The sequence below is a fragment of the Vespula pensylvanica genome, chromosome 10, assembly GCF_014466175.1.
Source record: "Vespula pensylvanica isolate Volc-1 chromosome 10, ASM1446617v1, whole genome shotgun sequence".
In the NCBI taxonomy this organism is placed as follows: domain Eukaryota; kingdom Metazoa; phylum Arthropoda; class Insecta; order Hymenoptera; family Vespidae; genus Vespula; species Vespula pensylvanica.
The window spans coordinates 1609657-1628168 of record NC_057694.1 but is presented as its reverse complement, the minus strand read 5'-3'; the positions used below and the strand labels follow the sequence as shown (position 1 = coordinate 1628168).

The 18512-nt window shown below is 29.2% G+C and overlaps 4 protein-coding genes across 10 annotated transcripts in view; all 4 read left to right on the top strand.

Moving 5' to 3' along the window:
* The window catches only part of LOC122632655 (apoptotic protease-activating factor 1), a 66769-nt gene extending 59487 nt beyond the window's left edge, over positions 1-7282 (top strand). The window contains exons 2-15 of one of the 2 annotated variants that reach the window (XM_043819746.1): positions 1009-1236; positions 1435-1685; positions 1758-1923; positions 2153-2281; positions 2381-2725; positions 2815-3050; positions 3163-3292; positions 3391-4470; positions 4546-4595; positions 4694-5162; positions 5281-5351; positions 5477-5807; positions 5878-6282; positions 6380-7282. In XM_043819746.1, the coding sequence (XP_043675681.1) occupies positions 1498-1685; positions 1758-1923; positions 2153-2281; positions 2381-2725; positions 2815-3050; positions 3163-3292; positions 3391-4470; positions 4546-4595; positions 4694-5162; positions 5281-5351; positions 5477-5807; positions 5878-6282; positions 6380-6898 (4119 nt within the window). In that variant the 5' untranslated portion in view covers positions 1009-1236; positions 1435-1497 and the 3' untranslated portion in view covers positions 6899-7282. Of the gene's footprint in view, positions 1-1008; positions 1237-1434; positions 1686-1757; positions 1924-2143; positions 2282-2380; positions 2726-2814; positions 3051-3162; positions 3293-3390; positions 4471-4545; positions 4596-4693; positions 5163-5280; positions 5352-5476; positions 5808-5877; positions 6283-6379 lie in introns of both variants that reach the window. The other variant, XM_043819745.1, reaches the window with a different exon arrangement.
* Positions 7283-9454: 2172 nt separating this feature from the next.
* LOC122632422 (putative inhibitor of apoptosis) lies at positions 9455-12308 on the top strand. Of its 2 annotated transcripts, none has more exons than XM_043819171.1 (4): positions 9455-9600; positions 9707-9923; positions 10328-11118; positions 11209-12308. In XM_043819171.1, the coding sequence occupies exons 3-4, from the start codon at positions 10342-10344 to the stop codon at positions 11557-11559; spliced, it is 1128 nt and encodes a 375-aa protein (XP_043675106.1). In that variant the 5' UTR covers positions 9455-9600; positions 9707-9923; positions 10328-10341; the 3' UTR covers positions 11560-12308. The 2 variants fall into 2 exon arrangements, with proteins under 2 accessions (XP_043675106.1, XP_043675105.1); XM_043819170.1 differs by having other exon boundaries at positions 10186-11118.
* Positions 12309-12946: 638 nt separating this feature from the next.
* On the top strand, positions 12947-17141 carry LOC122632672 (mitochondrial pyruvate carrier 2-like). 2 transcript variants are annotated; one of them, XM_043819776.1, is made up of 4 exons: positions 12947-13171; positions 14282-14322; positions 15488-15684; positions 16161-17141. In XM_043819776.1, the coding sequence occupies exons 1-4, from the start codon at positions 13087-13089 to the stop codon at positions 16210-16212; spliced, it is 375 nt and encodes a 124-aa protein (XP_043675711.1). In that variant the 5' UTR covers positions 12947-13086; the 3' UTR covers positions 16213-17141. The 2 variants fall into 2 exon arrangements, with proteins under 2 accessions (XP_043675711.1, XP_043675712.1); XM_043819777.1 differs by having other exon boundaries at positions 13013-13171; positions 14218-14322.
* An 861-nt stretch (positions 17142-18002) lies between these two features.
* LOC122632671 (synapse-associated protein 1) overlaps positions 18003-18512 on the top strand; it is a 50615-nt gene continuing 50105 nt past the window's right edge. For 3 of the 4 annotated variants that reach the window (XM_043819774.1, XM_043819771.1, XM_043819772.1), the window contains exon 1: positions 18003-18304. In XM_043819774.1, the coding sequence (XP_043675709.1) occupies positions 18171-18304 (134 nt within the window). In that variant the 5' untranslated portion in view covers positions 18003-18170. The remainder of the gene's footprint in view (positions 18305-18512) is intronic. The other variant, XM_043819773.1, reaches the window with a different exon arrangement.

Here is an 18512-nt window from a genome sequence, read left to right as displayed (position 1 = left end):
TAGCATAGTTGCCTTCCAAGCAGTTGATCCGGGTTCGATTCCCGGCCATCGCAGGATTTTTTTGCAAATATATTTTGCAGATATTTTTTTAGTTTTTAAAATAAATCATAGAAATATATATTTTCTTTCTTTTTCTCTTTGATTTTAGTAAAAATTTTTTTATGAAAATAATAAATCATTCTTACAAGATTGTCGTGACTATATTGTATAATATATGTCTGAAATAAGTTCGATGTCGTTATTTTCTTTAAAAGAAATATCGATTAAGAGGAAACTGTTTCTTCATGTACATGTTATAACTTAAGTGTAAATGCATGCAACGAATATATTTTTCAAAAATTGTTTTCCTTGTTTTCTCATTTTCAAATAATAATGCAGCGAATAGATATCAAATAAATATTATGTTTTAGCTATACTATAAGTGTAATATTGCTTTGTATTAAATATAATAACATTCATTTATTTAATAATTTTATATTGAACCCGAGCCTCTTTTTTTTCTTTAATGTTTTACTTGTTTTCTCGGAGTTTTACGATGTAATATAAACATTATATGAACTTTAAAAATCATATTTTTATTATAATAAAATCTTTTTAAAAATATACGATTAATAAATCTATAAATAATTTCAACGTGAAAATCGTATGAGCATATTTATCTTACGGAGTTATAAAGTGCATTAAAACTAATACTTATCTCTCCGCCATACTGCTTTGTATGAGTCAATTGAAACAAGAAAAGAATCTTTTTGTTTGGGCCGAAATACGTCGGAATTTTGAATGAATTTGTATTACGAAATCATCCTAACGGGATATTTTCAGGGACATATAAAATATGAGAAGTCTTCTTCACTCATCATGAAATCATCGACATATACGAACGATAAATTGTTGGCTTTTTCGTTAAAATGACGTTTACCATTCTACTTATATTTTATGTTTCTATTTAAAATATGTATTTATTTACATTCATGTTTTTTTATATACATAAAAAAGAGTGTATTTCAGAGCCCTTGGAAACAATCGATGGCGGGAATCTTATGATAATTTAAACCAATCAAATGCAACTTTACTTTGGAGAAACATGGCAACACTGGACAGGTTCTCTATGTGCACTTCCATTTGTGATTCTCAGTAGCGTTCTTCCAATAGGAGGTTCAGTAATTTTGTGTGCTGATGAACAAAGACTGTGATAAATTCGATAAGATTGTAGAAAAGTCCCTCACAAAGGGAAAAGTATGTGAGACATGTTATTTTCCTTTTTCATTTTCTTCATTTTCATTTCCTGCTTTAATTAATTTCTTTATGATTGATACTAATATTATCTTATTTTTATTAATTATTGTGCATTTTTGAAAAGTTTTCTCGTGCGTATTATGAAAAATTTTATTGTTCTCTAAGTTAATTGTATTTTTTGTCTATACGTGTTTTTAGCGACGAGGGAATACATTACAATATTATATATGGTTGAATATTTAAAAGTGAATATATTTTAAAATGGAGAAATTGCATCAAGATATTTTAATACAATTACGTGATAAAATATTGGATGATATGGATGTACGTAATGGAGTAGTACCTATATTAACAGCTAAATATATTTTAAGACAAGAAGATGTTACAAACATTGAATCTGGTATTTGTCGTAGAGATAAAGCAAAAATTTTATTAGATATTCTTCCGAAGTAAGTTCTACTATTATATTTAAAATTTCTTCTTTTCTCTAATTTTAACATCATACAATTTTTATTTATAAGACGGGGACCAGATGCTTTTGACGCTTTCCGTGAATCCTTGAGGCATCATTATAAATGGTTAAGCGAAGGTATGGATGATTTAGAAATAGAAAAGACTGGCAGGAATTCTCTTGAATCTCCAATTCTTCCACCTATGTCACCGTTAACAATTTTTAGAGATGGAAAGGTATATAGAAAATATTAATAAATAGTTTATATTTATTATAGTAATAATTTATTATATTAATATATCATTTTAAATATTTTCTCATCATGACTACTTCATTTCATTTTAATCTATACACTTTGGAAATATTAATGTAAGTTTATTTTAGAAATAATTTTTAGAAATATATTATATAGTATCAATAATTGACAATTTTTAATATCAAATAAATCTTATACAGACGAAACAGTTAACAGAAGAATTAAACAAATTAAAACCGAATGAATATCTTATTCTGCACGGAATGAAAGGATTTGGTAAATCGTGTTTGACAGTTAGTACCTTAAATGACACAAAACTAGCAGAAGATTTGTTTCATGTAAGAAGAACTTATCAATCCATAAATTCTAACTATATCAATCCAAATAAATAAATAAAAGTTTTTAAGGTTTTTATACAAGATTATTTTTGTTTTTAGAATAAAATTTATTGGCTTAAATTTGGACATGATAGGAAATGCAAATATAAACATGACGATAAACGTGGATACGAACAGTTTATCGAAGAAGAAATAACAAAACAATTAAATGGACTTTATCATCGTATAAAAAATCCAGAATTATTAACTGAGTCATTGGAGAATGAACTTTTTAAAAGCTTCTTATCAAATCATTTTAATAAGAAAAAAAACCAGAATGCTTTATTGGTGTTAGAAGATGTTTATGATAAGAATATTGTGAATGCATTTGATTTTAAATGCAAAACTCTTATAATTACTACCGACCTAGATGTTTTGGATGGAAGAAAAGGAATTGTTATAAAAGTAATATAATAGTATATTAATTTAATAAAAGATTAAGTTAGAGTACTTATAATATGTTTTATAATATCTTCTTTTATATTTATTTTTAGATGGATGATGGTTTTACAGAAGCAGAAACTTTAGGTTTATTTGCCAAAGTATTAGATACCGATGTAGATAAACTTCCTTTAGAAGCACAGCTGATTCATAAAGAATGCAAAGGTATGCCATTACTTATAGCTATGTTTTCTGCCCATTTTGAAGAATTTAGAAATGACATGAAGAAACATAAAGATAGATGGCAATATTATCTAAATTGCATACAAAACAAAGATACGAACAATATGTAAGTATTTTTATTAAAAAGCAACAAAAACAAGATGAGAAGTAAAATAAAATTATAAAAGATTTCAAAAATATTTATTATTAAATACATTTTTCTTTTTTTTTTTTTTAAGAGTAATCAAGAATTTCTTGGAACAGCAAGAAGATGTATTTAACATGTTTATCGAATGTTTACCGCCAGATTTGAAAACATGTTACGAACAGTTAGCAATTTTTAATGAAGATGTGAATATAACACCAAAGGTAAAACAATGAATCTTTCACAACAATATTATTATAAAATAAAATACAACTATGTAATTGGTATATTTATATCTTTTTTCTTTTTTTTTTTATAATAGACTTTACAAGTTCTTTGGTCATGTGATAAATTCCAAGCTGAAATAATAATGTTAGAATTGTGCCATAAATCTCTTGCAGCTATGAGATGGAATGGCAACTTAGATTGCTATATATATGGTGTACATGATCTCTTATTGTGCCATTTAAAAAAGAAATTAGGCAGAGAGAAACTTATAGAAATGCACAAATCCTTTATTGAAAAGTATCGTAAACATTGCAATAATGATTTCTCCAAACTGCCAAATGATAATTACAGTTACTCCTATATTGGTCATCATTTAGAAATGGCTAATTTGTATCAGGAATTTCCCATACTCTACTTAGACTTCAATTTTCTTGAAGCAAAAATAAACCACACAGGTTTATGTGATTTATTAATCGATCTTAACAAATATAGACAATATATAACAAATAATAATAATGAAAGTTATAATAAAAAAGTGATAGATATAGAAAAATTTTTACAAGAACAAGCTGGTAATATATCCAAACACAGGAGAAAGAAAAGTTTAGACTTGATACAAATTGCCATGAATTATTTCCATCATGGTTATGTGATGGAAACTGCAAGAAATTTAGCTAAGAAAAGAATCAACAATTTATATTTATCTCACAGTATGAAATTGCAACAAACTAATATAACACAAAGTGAAGAAGTTTGTACGGATACACATACAACGTGTTTTACTGATGAGCCTGATGTAGTTTTAATTGGAAATAAAACGAGCGAAATAATCCAATGGAATTCTGAACATAAGACACAAATAGTATATAAAGTACGTGAAAAGGAGAGTGTAATCGAAAAAATAGTAGTCTCTGAAAATGGAGAATTTTTTTTAACATTATGCAAAGGTGTTGTTGAAATTTTTACGTTATATAATAATGATTATTTCAATAAAAGAGATAAAAGAATTCAAAGTCCAAAACAAAAGCAAATATTTTGGGAAAATATTTATGCAAACATAGATGGACATAGTAGTATAAGAATATTTTCAATAGAAGATGAGATTATATTGGATGTTACATTCGGACATGACGATGAACGTATTGCTGCGTGCACTGATAAAGGAACAATTCGGGTATATTGTTTGATAATTATTAATAATTATCTGTAATATTGAGAATAATCTTTTCTATTTGTCATACTTTTACAGGTCTGGGATAAAAATGGAAATATTCTAACATCCGTTAAACATAACAACAAGTAAGTAATGAATCATTTATTTATATATAAATAGCTCTCTTTTATAACACAAATCACGTTTACTAATTTTTAAAATAAAATTTATTTGCATTTTACAGAGATTGTTGCCTCAGATACATCACATTTACAACAGAAAGTTTTCTGTTACATACGATGGACTCATCGTGTGGTTCGCTTGTAACTTATAGAAAAGATAATAATGGATATACTTACAGTACACAATACAATCCACAATTATTAAAACAAAAGGTCATTTTTTTTCACAACGTTCCAGAACATGACAATTCATTAATTATTGTTACTGAGAAGAAAGCTATTCATGTAAAGTGGTTTTGTCCGATGACTGATTACATACGTAATTATGAAAAACAAAAAAAGGCAGAAAACGATAAAACAATTTATGTCTGTGCTTCCATAACATATGATGGCCTTTATTTAGTGTTAGCTGATTCGGAAGGACTCGTGAATGTATGGAAATTAGATGGTGGATTTCATCCAATCACGGCATACAAAAGCCGCGTAACATCTTTAGATACATATTGGTTAAAAGAAGAAGGTTACCACTATGTGAGTAATAATATTTATTTCATGAGTTAGAAACATTTTGAGAGAATAGAAAATGTTTATAATAATTCAAGATATAATATATAATATATATTATCTATTTAAATATGTTTTTATCTAGATCTGCGGTAATGAAAACAATTTATTGCATAAATGGAAATTCCCCATAGAAGAAACATCCAATCAAGTGAGGTATAAGAAAATTTATTCTGTAAAAATATATTTTCAGTTTATATTAATCGTTATTGTTTTAGTAAATATAAACGATAACTGTAATCATATAATTTAATAATTTATTGTCTGATTATTTCATTTAGAACTCTTCTATTTGATGCTCTTGTACAGTCATTTGGAGAAATGGATATAATTGCGAAAACGACACATATAAATTCTATTGTAATATTACTTGGCAATGAAGTAATAGCAGAAACCGATTCTATTGATGGGGATATAATAAGTTTAAAACTTTCTCCTAATGGTAAAAAACTTGTTTATATAACGGATAAAGGTATGGTAACGTTATTTGATGTAGATAGTAAGACAACTACCAATATATTGAAGTTATATGAAAGTGCAAAGTTTATAAAATTTATAACAATTGAAAATGATGAAGTTATAATATGCACAGAGACAAGTGATACTTTGAGGGTAAGTGTATTTAAATATGCCTACAATTCGAATTAATTCTTCTACTAAACAATATCTTTTTATTTAATAGGTTTGGAAGAACAATAAAATAGCATATTTGATAGAAAATGCAGGGTATATCATTTCAATTCATGAAGTTCATAACGAATATGTTATAACAGTAACACAAAATGGTGTAATAATTCTTTACAATATTAGTGGTACAAAATGGACAATAATAAGTAAAGCAACGATTGATAATAAAAATGTAAACATCTATTTTAGTTGCTTTAGTTATGGAAAACAATTTTTAGCTTTGTTAAGTGAAAGCCAACACTTATTTTTATATAATCTGCAAGAAGACGATACTGTAACACCACCATGCATAAAAATAGAATTATACCACAAAGAATTGTTTAGAGAGAAACCAACATATTGTGATATCTCACATAATCAAAAATATTTGGCAATCGGATTCAAAACTGGAAATATTACAGTGAGTCTGAACATTGACAAATCTGTATAAGACGTATTTTATATATTACCGTATTTTTCTCTCCTATAAGAAATATACAAATTTTATATAATTCTAGATAATCGATATAGAAGACAAAAAGATCATGCGAACACTCTATTTTCATACTAGTGCTATTACTCAATTAAATTGGGGTCCAGAAATTGCAGAAGTTCCTCTGTTATTATCAGTAAATGTAGATGAATTAGCTTGGTGGAACGTTCAATTAAACGATCACAGTACACAACAAAAACGTCGAAGTCGTAAAGGCATTCTCCGCAGCGTCAGTACACCTTCTGTTAGTACAGATTCCAATTTCTTATCACCTGAATGCTACAGCACGGATGTATGTATTCCATCGTCAAATTCATCGATTGAAATATTGCAAAAAGATGAAGATTCCAATCAAATTGGAAATATACCTTTATATTGGAAACGCAAAGTAGGAAGAGACGGTAAAAAGCCAGAATTATTGCGCGCTCTTGAAATACCGCCGAGTTTTATTCCAAAAATATGTATATCAGCAGACTTTAGCAAATTTGTTACAGTCGACATCTATGGGTCTGTGAGTACATTCAAACTATTTGCTTATTCTTAGTATATCATAGAGCAGTGATATAAATTTGTTATATACAATGGTGCAATGTTGCATTTACATATCATTTTATAATAATGATAGGTGCTGTTAATATTTGAAAACATTAATGAGTCAAATTATAGTTAGGTAATAATATAGTTATTATTTTATTAGTAAAATAGTTTCTCGTTTTGTCTCTCTCTTTTAGAATTTCTGAAAAATTTTTAATATTAAAATAAAATTTATAAGAACAGGATTTCAATATTTGTGACTACGAGAATAATTTTGTATTAACTTGCATTTATTACTATATAAGTTTTTAACGAAAAAACTTTATACAGACTTGTATTACTTGTAAGAATGTTAACTGCATTGCCAACTGCATTTATCTTATCATAAGAAAAGGAAAAAAGAAAAAAAAGCAACAATTCCTATTTTGTATAAGAGAAATAAGGATTTTTCATTACTACTTAGTTTTAATATAAATATGTGATATGTAGAGTGAAGCACAGAAATCTAAAGATTGTTTTAATGAAATAAGGTCTTAAGTTTTCAATCTTCTATTTATTGTTTCATGTTAATAGAAAATAATTATAATATAATTCTATTTTTTAAAAAGGACATTAGTGAGATGTTTTTCTCCATTTTTCGAAGATTGTCAAGTCTACCTCGAAAATTTACAACTTTTTTCATTAATATTAAAATTTAATCTTTAATCTGTAGTTTTAAATCTTTAAATATTAAGATGGATCATGGAGAACTTAATTTTTGTAGAAATAATTCAATAATCCAAACATTTGATCGGGTAAACGAGCAGGATAGGAAATAAATTCCTGAGAAATATATTACGCAAAACAATCGTTCTCGCCCTTGCTATATGGAAAGCAAGCAACTTATACTGAAACAAAAAATATAGATACTAAGTTCCTGTATAAAACATTTGAAAATCGTCAGGTTCTTGTGCTCCACCCTATATATGTTAATATCTTTAAAAAAATACTTAACACATAAACTGTGTTTTATACGTATAGTTGTTTAGTTTTGTACTTGTCTTTGCATATCTATTGTGCAAAACTTATTTATTATTCTAACTATATGTGTTCTATTTCTCTATTATTTCCAGTATCATAATATTAATACATTAATAATTTTATTCTGGAACATTATTCTATATATTAAAAAATTATCTAATATCATTAATATTTTATGAATTTGAACAAATATATATATATATGTATATGCATGTGTATGATATATATATATATATATATATAATCTTATTAACATATTTTTTATATTTTATTATGAAATTTATGTTACTATAAGTGGATCAAATTTCTTTGAATAACTTCGTATATATATCTAAGAAATTTGTCCTTTTTATAAAATATTATCTCGTTTCTATAACTAAATAATTTATCAATTATAATTATATATTATTTTATAATTATGATATTCGAAATTGATAGATCAATTTTTACCTATCTTCAAATATTGCATATATTTGGTTGATGCAAAATTTTGTTCTACTTTTTTATACAAATATTGAAAAGAAATTTTATTTACTATTTTTAGTAAATAATTTATTAATATACTAAAAATAGTAAATAAAATTTTTCTTTAATTTTTTTTTTATAAAAAATGGGACAAACTTTTACATCGACCCAATACTATAAAAAAAAAAAAAATAAGTGCAATATATACATATATAGTAAGATTTATTATTATTTTGTAGTATGTTTTTTTTTTTCTGATAAGTAATTAATTAAGAATTTTGTATGAATAATCAAAATGAAATTTTTCTACATTTATATATGCATTTATAAGTAATTTTATAAGATCTTTATAGATAAGACCGTTATAGGTATTTATGTTAGTGAAATTAAAAATTTCGAAAGATTGATCTCTACAATAATATGCATAAATCTAAAAAAATGTACTGATTTTTAAAAGTGATCATTGTTTTTAATATGTGCCTTATATATATACAAGTATGCGCATATACTTCACGTATTATAATTTAACAAGAGACAAAAGATTAATATTAAACATAATGGCATAGTGTTTCTCTTTAATAACACTATGTCATAGCAATGATTTGTAAAGTAAACATATCTTTTTGAAATATGCAGAATTTATATATTTTAATGAATCAATTTTATACTTTAATGGATGTTTTAATGGATTAACTTATATATTTTAAAGAATTAGAGAATGCATAACAGATATGTTTACTAGTTTAAGAAGAATTTAATTATTGAACATGCCATTTCTATACGATTATAAGACTTGACAATATTACATTTAAATATATTCATCCGATGCCTGCACAACATCATTTTATTTTCAAAACCTAAAATTCCTCTTTTGCTCCTTAACAAAAGATGATATATATAGATTTTATTTTTAATCCGATATTAAGAAATTATTAAAAGATTATTAATGATTCTTTTGTGGATAGCTTAAATTATATTGAGAGAATCAGGTCACAAAAATGTTTATTTCTTTTGTATTGACACCAGCGCTGCGAGTAGACAACGCAAGCGTAATTTAAACTCGCGGTTCTTGTCTGAACTTTCCCCCCTCTCCTTTCCCTTCTCCCTCTCTCTCTCTCTCTCTCTCTCTCTCTCTCTCTCTCTCTCTCACACCATCGTGGAGCACATAGAAGCTTTGTTCCTAGTGTGGTTGATAATATTAACTAAAGAAAAGTTTTCTTTCTTTTCGTACGTATTTTCATTTCGTCGAAATATTTAGTCATGTTATTATACTATATGCAGTTAAAAAAAATAATACGTGAATGTATCTGATCAAATTTCTTTGATTTTGTAGCCAAGACATACCTGAAAGTCCGAGAAAACTGCTGTTCTGGTTTTTCTACTTCCTTTTTGTCAGATATCAACACATATTAATCATCCTTTACAAGAAGTGGACTTACTCGAAAGAAAAGATACGAATAAAGAAGCACACAAGTATTTCCTGTTTTCTAAATTATACTTCTCGTCGCAAGAAAGGGAATAGAATAAGAAGTAAACAAAACAGTAAATTGGTACGTTAGCTATTCTCTTTGTTTACAAAGAAGAAATCGTTAAATCTCGTATATTTTTTTTCAATTTGGATGAAATAATATATATTGAGAATATTTATGTAGATTATTTAGACGTAGTTAAGTTTATGTTTAATATTTAGCGCGTAATAGAAAGTAGGAAATTCGTTAGTACACTTTCTTTTTCTTTGCTGTTGCATAAATCGTTTATATAGTATGCTTGGAATTTATAAAAAATATGTAATTTCTTTTTTTTTTTTTATAGATTTGAGTCTTCAATAATTTGAAGATCTTAAATTAATAAAAAACATAAATTAAAAATAAACAGTAAAAGTTAATAACAAGTATGACAGATGTTATTGAACATGCAGATTTTTCAAAAAATTCAATGTCATTCAAATCTTCAGAAAATCCACAAGTAATGTCGTCAGCACCACAACAATTGTCATTAGAGCCAGGAGTCGACGAAGTAGATAATCCAGATTATCGATTTGAATTGGTCAGATTACAGAGCTTTGAGAATTGGCCTGTCACATTTATAGAACCAAAAAGACTTGCAACAGCTGGCTTTTATTATATGGGTGAAGCTGATACAGTGAGATGCTTTGAATGTCAAGTAGAGGTAAATCAGTGGGAACAAAGTGTTTCTATGCTAGATCATATAAAGCATTCGCAAACATGCCGTTTTGTTAGAAATGTACCGTGTGGTAATGTACCTATCGATGTAGATACTAACACAATGTCGGTATCAAGATCAAATACTGAAGATGTTTGTGAATCACGTGATAGACCATTTCAAAATGGATCTCTTCAAAGTGAATGTGATGCAATATCTTCTTTGGAATTACAATTTCCAAGTACTACTAAATTAGCATCTTTAGGTCTTGAAAAACCAAAGTCACCAGTACATCCAGAATATATAAGCTATGATGCTAGACTGCGTACTTTTGATACATGGCCTAAATCGATGCCACAAAAGAAAGATCAATTAGCAAATGCTGGATTTTTCTATACAGGAAAAGGCGATCAAACTTTATGTTATCATTGTGGCGAAGGTTTAAAAGATTGGGAGCCACAAGATGATCCTTGGGAACAACACGCCAAGTGGTTTTCTAAGTGTTATTATCTTTTAATGGTGAAAGGGCAAGAATATGTGAATATGATAAAAGAACAAGAATTAGCAACATCGTCTAAGGAGGTATATTCTTAATAATTATTTACATAAATAAAATTTTTTTTGTTTAAATATTAATAACTTTGAATTAATTTTTAATTAAATTTTGTTTAGGAGACAATGCGGATGAATTTACCAAATTTCATTAAAAAGATTCAATCATCTTCAGCAGATTTCAAAGGCACGAAACAAGGCAACTCAAATATTAATTCTGGGGATAATGATACAGATAATTTAAATTCTAGTTCGAGTAGTAAAGAAAGCTCTAAAAATTGTCATGGTGCAAAGGCACATAAATCTATAGACGATGCAAGATTGTGTAAAATCTGTTATGATGCAGAATTAGGTGTAGTATTCTTACCTTGTAGACATATGGTTACTTGTGTTAAATGTGCACCTGCCATGACCACGTGTGCCGTTTGTCGGCAGCCCGTAACATTGACCTTAAGAGCTATTCTTTCATAATCTATAATATTTGTATAAATCATGAGAACAATAGCTCCTTTTTTTGAAAATTAACAACATTTAATACTTATCAATCTTTGTTTTTTTTTTTTTTTTTCTTTATGCATTCCAACAAATAACACTGTCAATAGGTGCAGAAAGAAAAAGTAAATAACAATTTAATTACATGGATCTTAACAGAAAATCGTACTACTTCGTCGAATAGTATGTTCCGTTTTAATGTTGGATACATTCTAAATTGTAAGATGTAAATAAACAAATGTATGATGAGTATATATTACGATACATCATGTAATCTAACATACGTTGCATTTATACAACAATCTAAAATCTATGATTTCATGAGTTATTTGTTAAAAAACTTTGGAAGATCGTTTATACATTTTTTTTCATAACGACTACAAGAAAAAAAAAACAAATAAATGTTACTATTCAAATTAGTTTAGATACAAATTTATTAATTATTATTAAAGATATATTCAAGTTTTGTTATCTACGTACTTTAGGTGATACGAATTATATTGTTATATATTAGTATTAGCACATTGCCCAGCAAGCCCGGAAACGATGATGTTATTGAACAATATGGCATACGATAAAACGAGTTATTTATTGACAGCCTCGCCCAAAGCGTGATACAGCTTGGCACGCAACGTTGTTTCTAATTCTAAACTCTAGGCCAGTGCCAGTATGACGTAGGCAACAAGGTCAGTCATTGATACTTCGTTTCAGATCAATTAGTAAATAGACGATATCTTTTTTTATTTATCTAAACACGTATACCAGACAACAATGTATCCTAAGTTTTCTCATTGTTTAAAAGCTAACAAACACTTTTATTCGAAGCAAATGTTACATAATCTAAAAACGTAAATTGTATGTCGCGTTGCAAGATATGCAGATTATAATCAAACCTTCCGGCCTTCAGCTAACTTACGCGATGTCACGAGTATAAATTTCTTTTCTTCTACAAAACATTTTTTATTCGAAAGATAAAAATATTTCCTCAAGATACGAGTTAGAAAGTGAAGGAAATAAACAAAAGCGTAGACGTATAAATAAAAGATCGGTAATACGATCGTATACGATTAAGAAAATTTTTCGTTAAAGAAAACAAGAAGAAGAAAGAAAGCGTGTATGAAGCGTTGTAAGAAAGATAAAAAAAAAATTGAAACTATAGGACAATCGGATATTCCGAGCTCCTATTTTTCTCAAGAATTTTGGCACACTGAGTCAGTTATAAAGCAAAGTGGATAAATAAACGTCGTACGAGTTTGTACTGTTATTGCGCGATCGCCTTTAAGGTTACGACCTAGGACGCGTAATATTGAGTGGGAAGGGGTGGGGGGAGCGAGCGAACGAGCGAGTAAGAATCAGGGCGGGGGTAAGCAGCGCGCCACTTCGTGCTGAGACGCCGGCCTGTGTGGATTTTCTGTGTGTGTCGAGCTTTCTTTTCGCGAGTTTCTTTTTCTTTCTTTCACTTTATCTTTATCTCTATTTATTGTAACAAATCTTTAACAACGAAAAATGTCGGTTGTATACAAAAATACAATGAAAGCTCTTGGGAAATACGTGCCTGAAAAACTTCAACCATTTTGGAATCATCCAGCCGGTTAGTAAATTCCTTTTTCTCTTCCCTCTACTACTTTTAAACTCATATGGGAATCCTGTGGAACGTGGCACGTGGTTCCTTCTCTTGCATGTGTATATATAACTGTACATATAATACATTATATACATCTAATATCTACATGTATATATATATATATATATATATATATATATATATATTAATACTGTATCACTCGTATTGGAATTATAATCATAGGTTAGCCGATATTGATTTATCTGTTGAACTTTATATCATCGAAATAAAATAAATACGTGTCAATGATTGTACGTTTGTATATTCTACAATCTTCGTTTATATTATTATGAAAAGCACGAAGAAAGAGAATTCTAATGTGAGCAAAAGTAACCTTGCAATAATTTACTAGTTATAATACACATGAATTCTTGGAACAGCGCATATTGTAAATCCCACTGTCTTTGGTTTTTACGTTCTTTTGTTGTGTCGATTTGTGAGAAATATGACGTATCTGAGGAAAATGTTATTTCTATATTAAAAAAAAAAAAAAAAAAAAAAAAGAAAAGAAAAGAAAAGAAATTAAACGCAATATCGCGTTTAGAGATATCTAACTATTATCAAAAGAGATATAATCGTTTGAATTTTCGCTTTTTGCATTCTATATCCCGACGTATTATCGATCTTTCTCTCTGAACTTTAGCAAGCCTGACCGAAACGAAAAGTAGATCAATGCGACGCCAAGAGAACCTCGAGTTTTATTCTAAGATTATTATTTTGAGTACAAGGAAACACGACTTTTTAAAATGATTCTGTGCGATATTTTCTGATCGAGGATTTTACTTTAATTTTTATTTATGTTAAAGATTAGAAAATATACTTTCACGAGTATTTCGTATATAAGCCAAATTTAACTCGTAATAAAAATATTGTTTACATGCGTATGTGTATATATACACACGCATACATATATATATATATATATCCTTCTTTTGTCGACGAAATATAAATTCTCGTAATATTTATGTATCATTTTTAAAAGTCAACATTTCGTAACGTTTGTTCTTTTCAAGCTGCCTACAAGCTGTCGTTCAAGCTGCCTTCGATAATAAGTATCCATGGGATTTGTGCTTTCAGGACCACAGACCATATTTTTCTGGGCACCAGCTGTAAAATGGGTTAGTAAAAGATTTTATAGTAATACATGATAATCGCCGAAAGAAGTTGTTACTGTGACGTATGCGATTTTATCGGGGATGCTGCGTAACTTGAACGTTATTGATGGATAAACTCGGACAATGATAGTCGATATTCAATGAATAAACGGTATACATCTAAACTATCATTCAATATAAATAAGAAATCGTAACGTTATATTGTCAATCGAAAGTATTGAATATAATATATAATGGTCTCCTATCATTTTAAAATATACAAGTACACATATACATGTATTTTTCAACGATGAGATATTTACTTAGTGCATTGATAAACTCGTATCATATAAAGACAATAGTAAATGATGATTATTTATACGGTAGTTCATCGGAATACGATTTTTCTTATCCGTATTCGTGATCTACCTGCATTAGTATTTAAACAGATCGATCTTCTTTCAAGGTAATCGCTGATCATATTTGCAATATATATATATATATAGATATAGATATAATATATATGTATAGATAGATAAGATAAGAGAAACTATCTCCTTACAATCTCCTTAGAATATTGTTTACATCGAATAATGAAAATTCTAGAAACGTACGAAATTGTTAAATTCTTTATTTCCTTTTTTCTTTTCCCCATTAGAAAACGGAGTATTGATATGCTTGTTCACGCACATGCGCGTATTATCAATCATCCGTAACGTTTAAGCCGTCAGCCATGTCCATTAGTCGTGCTATAAAAAAAAAAGAGAGAAGAAAAATAATCAGAAAAAAGAAAAAAACATTAAAAAAAACACACACACACACACAAAATTAAAAAACATCCAAGAGATACGAGAAAATTGGCTTTTTCGCACGTTCGCTGAGATACCGCGCATGTTCGTGATAAAAAGTTAGGTTGACCTAAATAAACTAATATAGGTCAAACTTTCGACGTACCTAACGTCCCACGTACAAAGATCGATTGATATTAATTTATTAGAACGAAGTTCCACGCATACGTTGATTTAACTCGTTAGAATTCGTTGGAATGAAAAACTTTTATGATTTTGTAAAATTCGTATCGAATTTATGCAAGATAGAGTTTCGTTGATTCGATATAGAATAGTTGTTATTTTTTCGTTTTTTTTTTTTTCAAAATTTATATACACGTTAGTATCGTTTCCTATTGCAGGGACTCGTGATAGCAGGTTTAGGCGACTTACAAAGACCAGCCGATAAAATTTCCATTGGACAGTCTTCCTCATTGGCTGTTACTGGAATCATTTGGACGAGATATTCTTTGGCGATCACACCAAAAAATTGGAGTCTTTTCAGCGTGAACTTTTTCGTCGCATGTACAGCACTCTATCAAATTTCTAGAGCGATAAAGTAAGTATGCTTTACATTATGTTAATATCAAAAACTTGACTAAGCACGCTTTGCCAGTCTACCGAGGATAAATTTTTTTCTGGTTTCAAGGATCAAGGTCATTCGTTCGTTCGTCGTTCGTCGTTCATTCGTTCGTTCGTTTGTTTGTTTATTCGTTCGTCCGTTCATCCGTTTGTTCGTTCGTTCGTACGTTTATTCATTCATTCGTCCGTTCTTTCGTTCTTTTGTTCGTTTGTTCGTTCGTTCATGCCAGAATATGACGTTACGTCGTTTACTTAGAATTTATTTTTAGATACGATATATTAAAAGTTTGTTCATTAGCTTTACAATATTAGCGATTTAGAAATTTAAAAATGAACAATGTTTTTTATTATAAACGTGAAGATATCTTGGTATTAGTTCAAAGATTATCTATTCATTGCTTTATCGTCAAATATTCCTAATCCGTGAACTGATAAATATTTTTTAATTTTTAGTTATCAACGAGGACAAGAAGCTTTAGCGAGTCAATCATCGAAAAGCAGCTAGTAACAATTATCGCAAAACTGCATTTCTAGAAAAAGAAGATACGGCGAGCGTTGGATGACAACGATTTTCAAGAGCAAAAGAAGAGAAAATAAAAAAAAATCCATTAGCATTGTGTACGTTGACGTACAAATGCTCGTTGTATAGATTCGAAGTTCAAGCGGATATCGATGAAAAGTTCGTACGAATATTTAGGACGATATTAAATTTCACATTATATCGTCGGCACTTTTCGTTTATTCAACGAAAGCATACAGAAAAGACTTACGACGATTTATCGATAATTACACATATAAATATTCATATACATATACATATACATATATATATATATATACATACATATACATATAATATATACCGAATGCGTGCAGTGCATGCAGATGAGTGGTACAAATTGGACCATGTAGACTTATCGACGCGTCGACCAGTGTAGGAAGTTATAGTATAAATTACATAATACGAAAGCAAGTGTCTACGTTTCTAACTGTAATGTCGTATGTAAAAGATGCCGTAACATTATTTAATAACCGATCATATCCTATATATTGATTATACATCGGAAATTGTTACAAATAGCATAAGTACAAACGGGAAACCCGATGAACTTAATAAATAATAATATTCGTTCATCGTGGTATAATTTACATTTAATCGCTATATTACACTTATATTATAGATTTGCATTCCCGCATTATTATTATTGATAATATCGTGCATCGTCTTATTGTAAATATATTTATCTTCCTACGAGCTCCTACTCTACCTCCGAAATTACGATCTAAGGGTTTTAATTACGACGAATGTATTTGACATCAACGTCGGCTAATTAAAAGATATTATAATAGATGTATACAAATTCTACACTTTTAATCGACATTGTTGTAATTGATTCTTGAAGATTGTTGAAATAAAGTACGGGTAAGAAGAAATCTGATGTGGTGGTTAATTCGATTTGTCAAGAGGAGTTTATTCACGGCTTACACATTTAACAACATCTAGACACCCCAATTCCATTCGAAACTTGTATATCGATTATTTTAAATAGCTTCGACATGCGATCTTGTACTTTGAACAAGGTCAAAACGCAGTGCGACAAAAGGAAATCTAGGACGTGGTCGATCATTAGAGTAGATGACAAAAATCTGTGAGATAACACTATGTATGTATATATATATATATATATATATATATATATATCACACATAAAAATCCATATATGATATGTATATATGTACTCATATGTATACATATGTACATATATACACGTGTGTATATGTATATGTATATATCTTCGAAGAATTTATTTATCACAATCGTCGAATTATTAAGGTTTTATGAGTCACTCGATCGATATTTTAAGGAGTGAAAAAGAAGGTATAGAAGGTATGAATTGGTCGAAAGACGCGCGAGTGTACCGCGCATTAGTTGATATAAAGAGCAGCGCCATGTCGTAACGAATCGATCGATCTCGTAAGCCCCGCCATTTAATTCCGAACTCGACCGGTGGTGGCGCTGCTGTTGTAAAAGGAGATGCGCGAAGGTAGGTGCGCGCACGCACATGCAGTTATCGCAGTTCGTGGCTGCGCGATCGTGAGGACGGTCGGGATCTTCGTCGTCACTTCGCTCAGACCAGACTTCCGCGGCGTAGGTCCTCTTTCCGAAGAAGAAGAGGAAGGAGGAGAAGAGGAAGAAGAAAAAGGAATTGAGTTAGGGATAAGAGGAGGAGGAGGAGGAGGAGGAGGAAGAAGAAGAAGAGGAAGAGGTAGAGGAGTTGAAACGAATACGAACACGAATAGGTAGAGACGAAGAAGAAGGCAAGACGAAGACAGAAGAACGACGAGGAGAGTGCAACGACTACGAGTCTCTCTCTCTCTCTCTCTCTCTCTTTCTTTCTCTCTCTCTCTTTCTCTTTATAGTGCAATCAAGGGCGTAGATAACGCATTAATAAAACGTCGAAAATGTTCTCCGGTTTAACGAACCAAGTTTCAAATTGGATGGGAAAGAAAGCTGAGGAAGTTCCAGAACTTCCACCGGAGGAGAAGATTCCACCGGTCGAAGGTGGCGAACTTGTCGAGGGCGAGAAAAAAGACAGGTAAGAGACAACATTTACGACATTATTTTATTCATTCGTATAATCGTATATGTGCGTATATATATATTCGAAAATTATTATTATACTCGTGTTGTTGACCTTTATCGATGCTTACCGTCTCTTTTATTAACGACGTATATATAAAACTAATTTGTTTATGTGAATGAGAGAAGAAGATAGAGCGAGATAAATAGATAAATAGATAGAT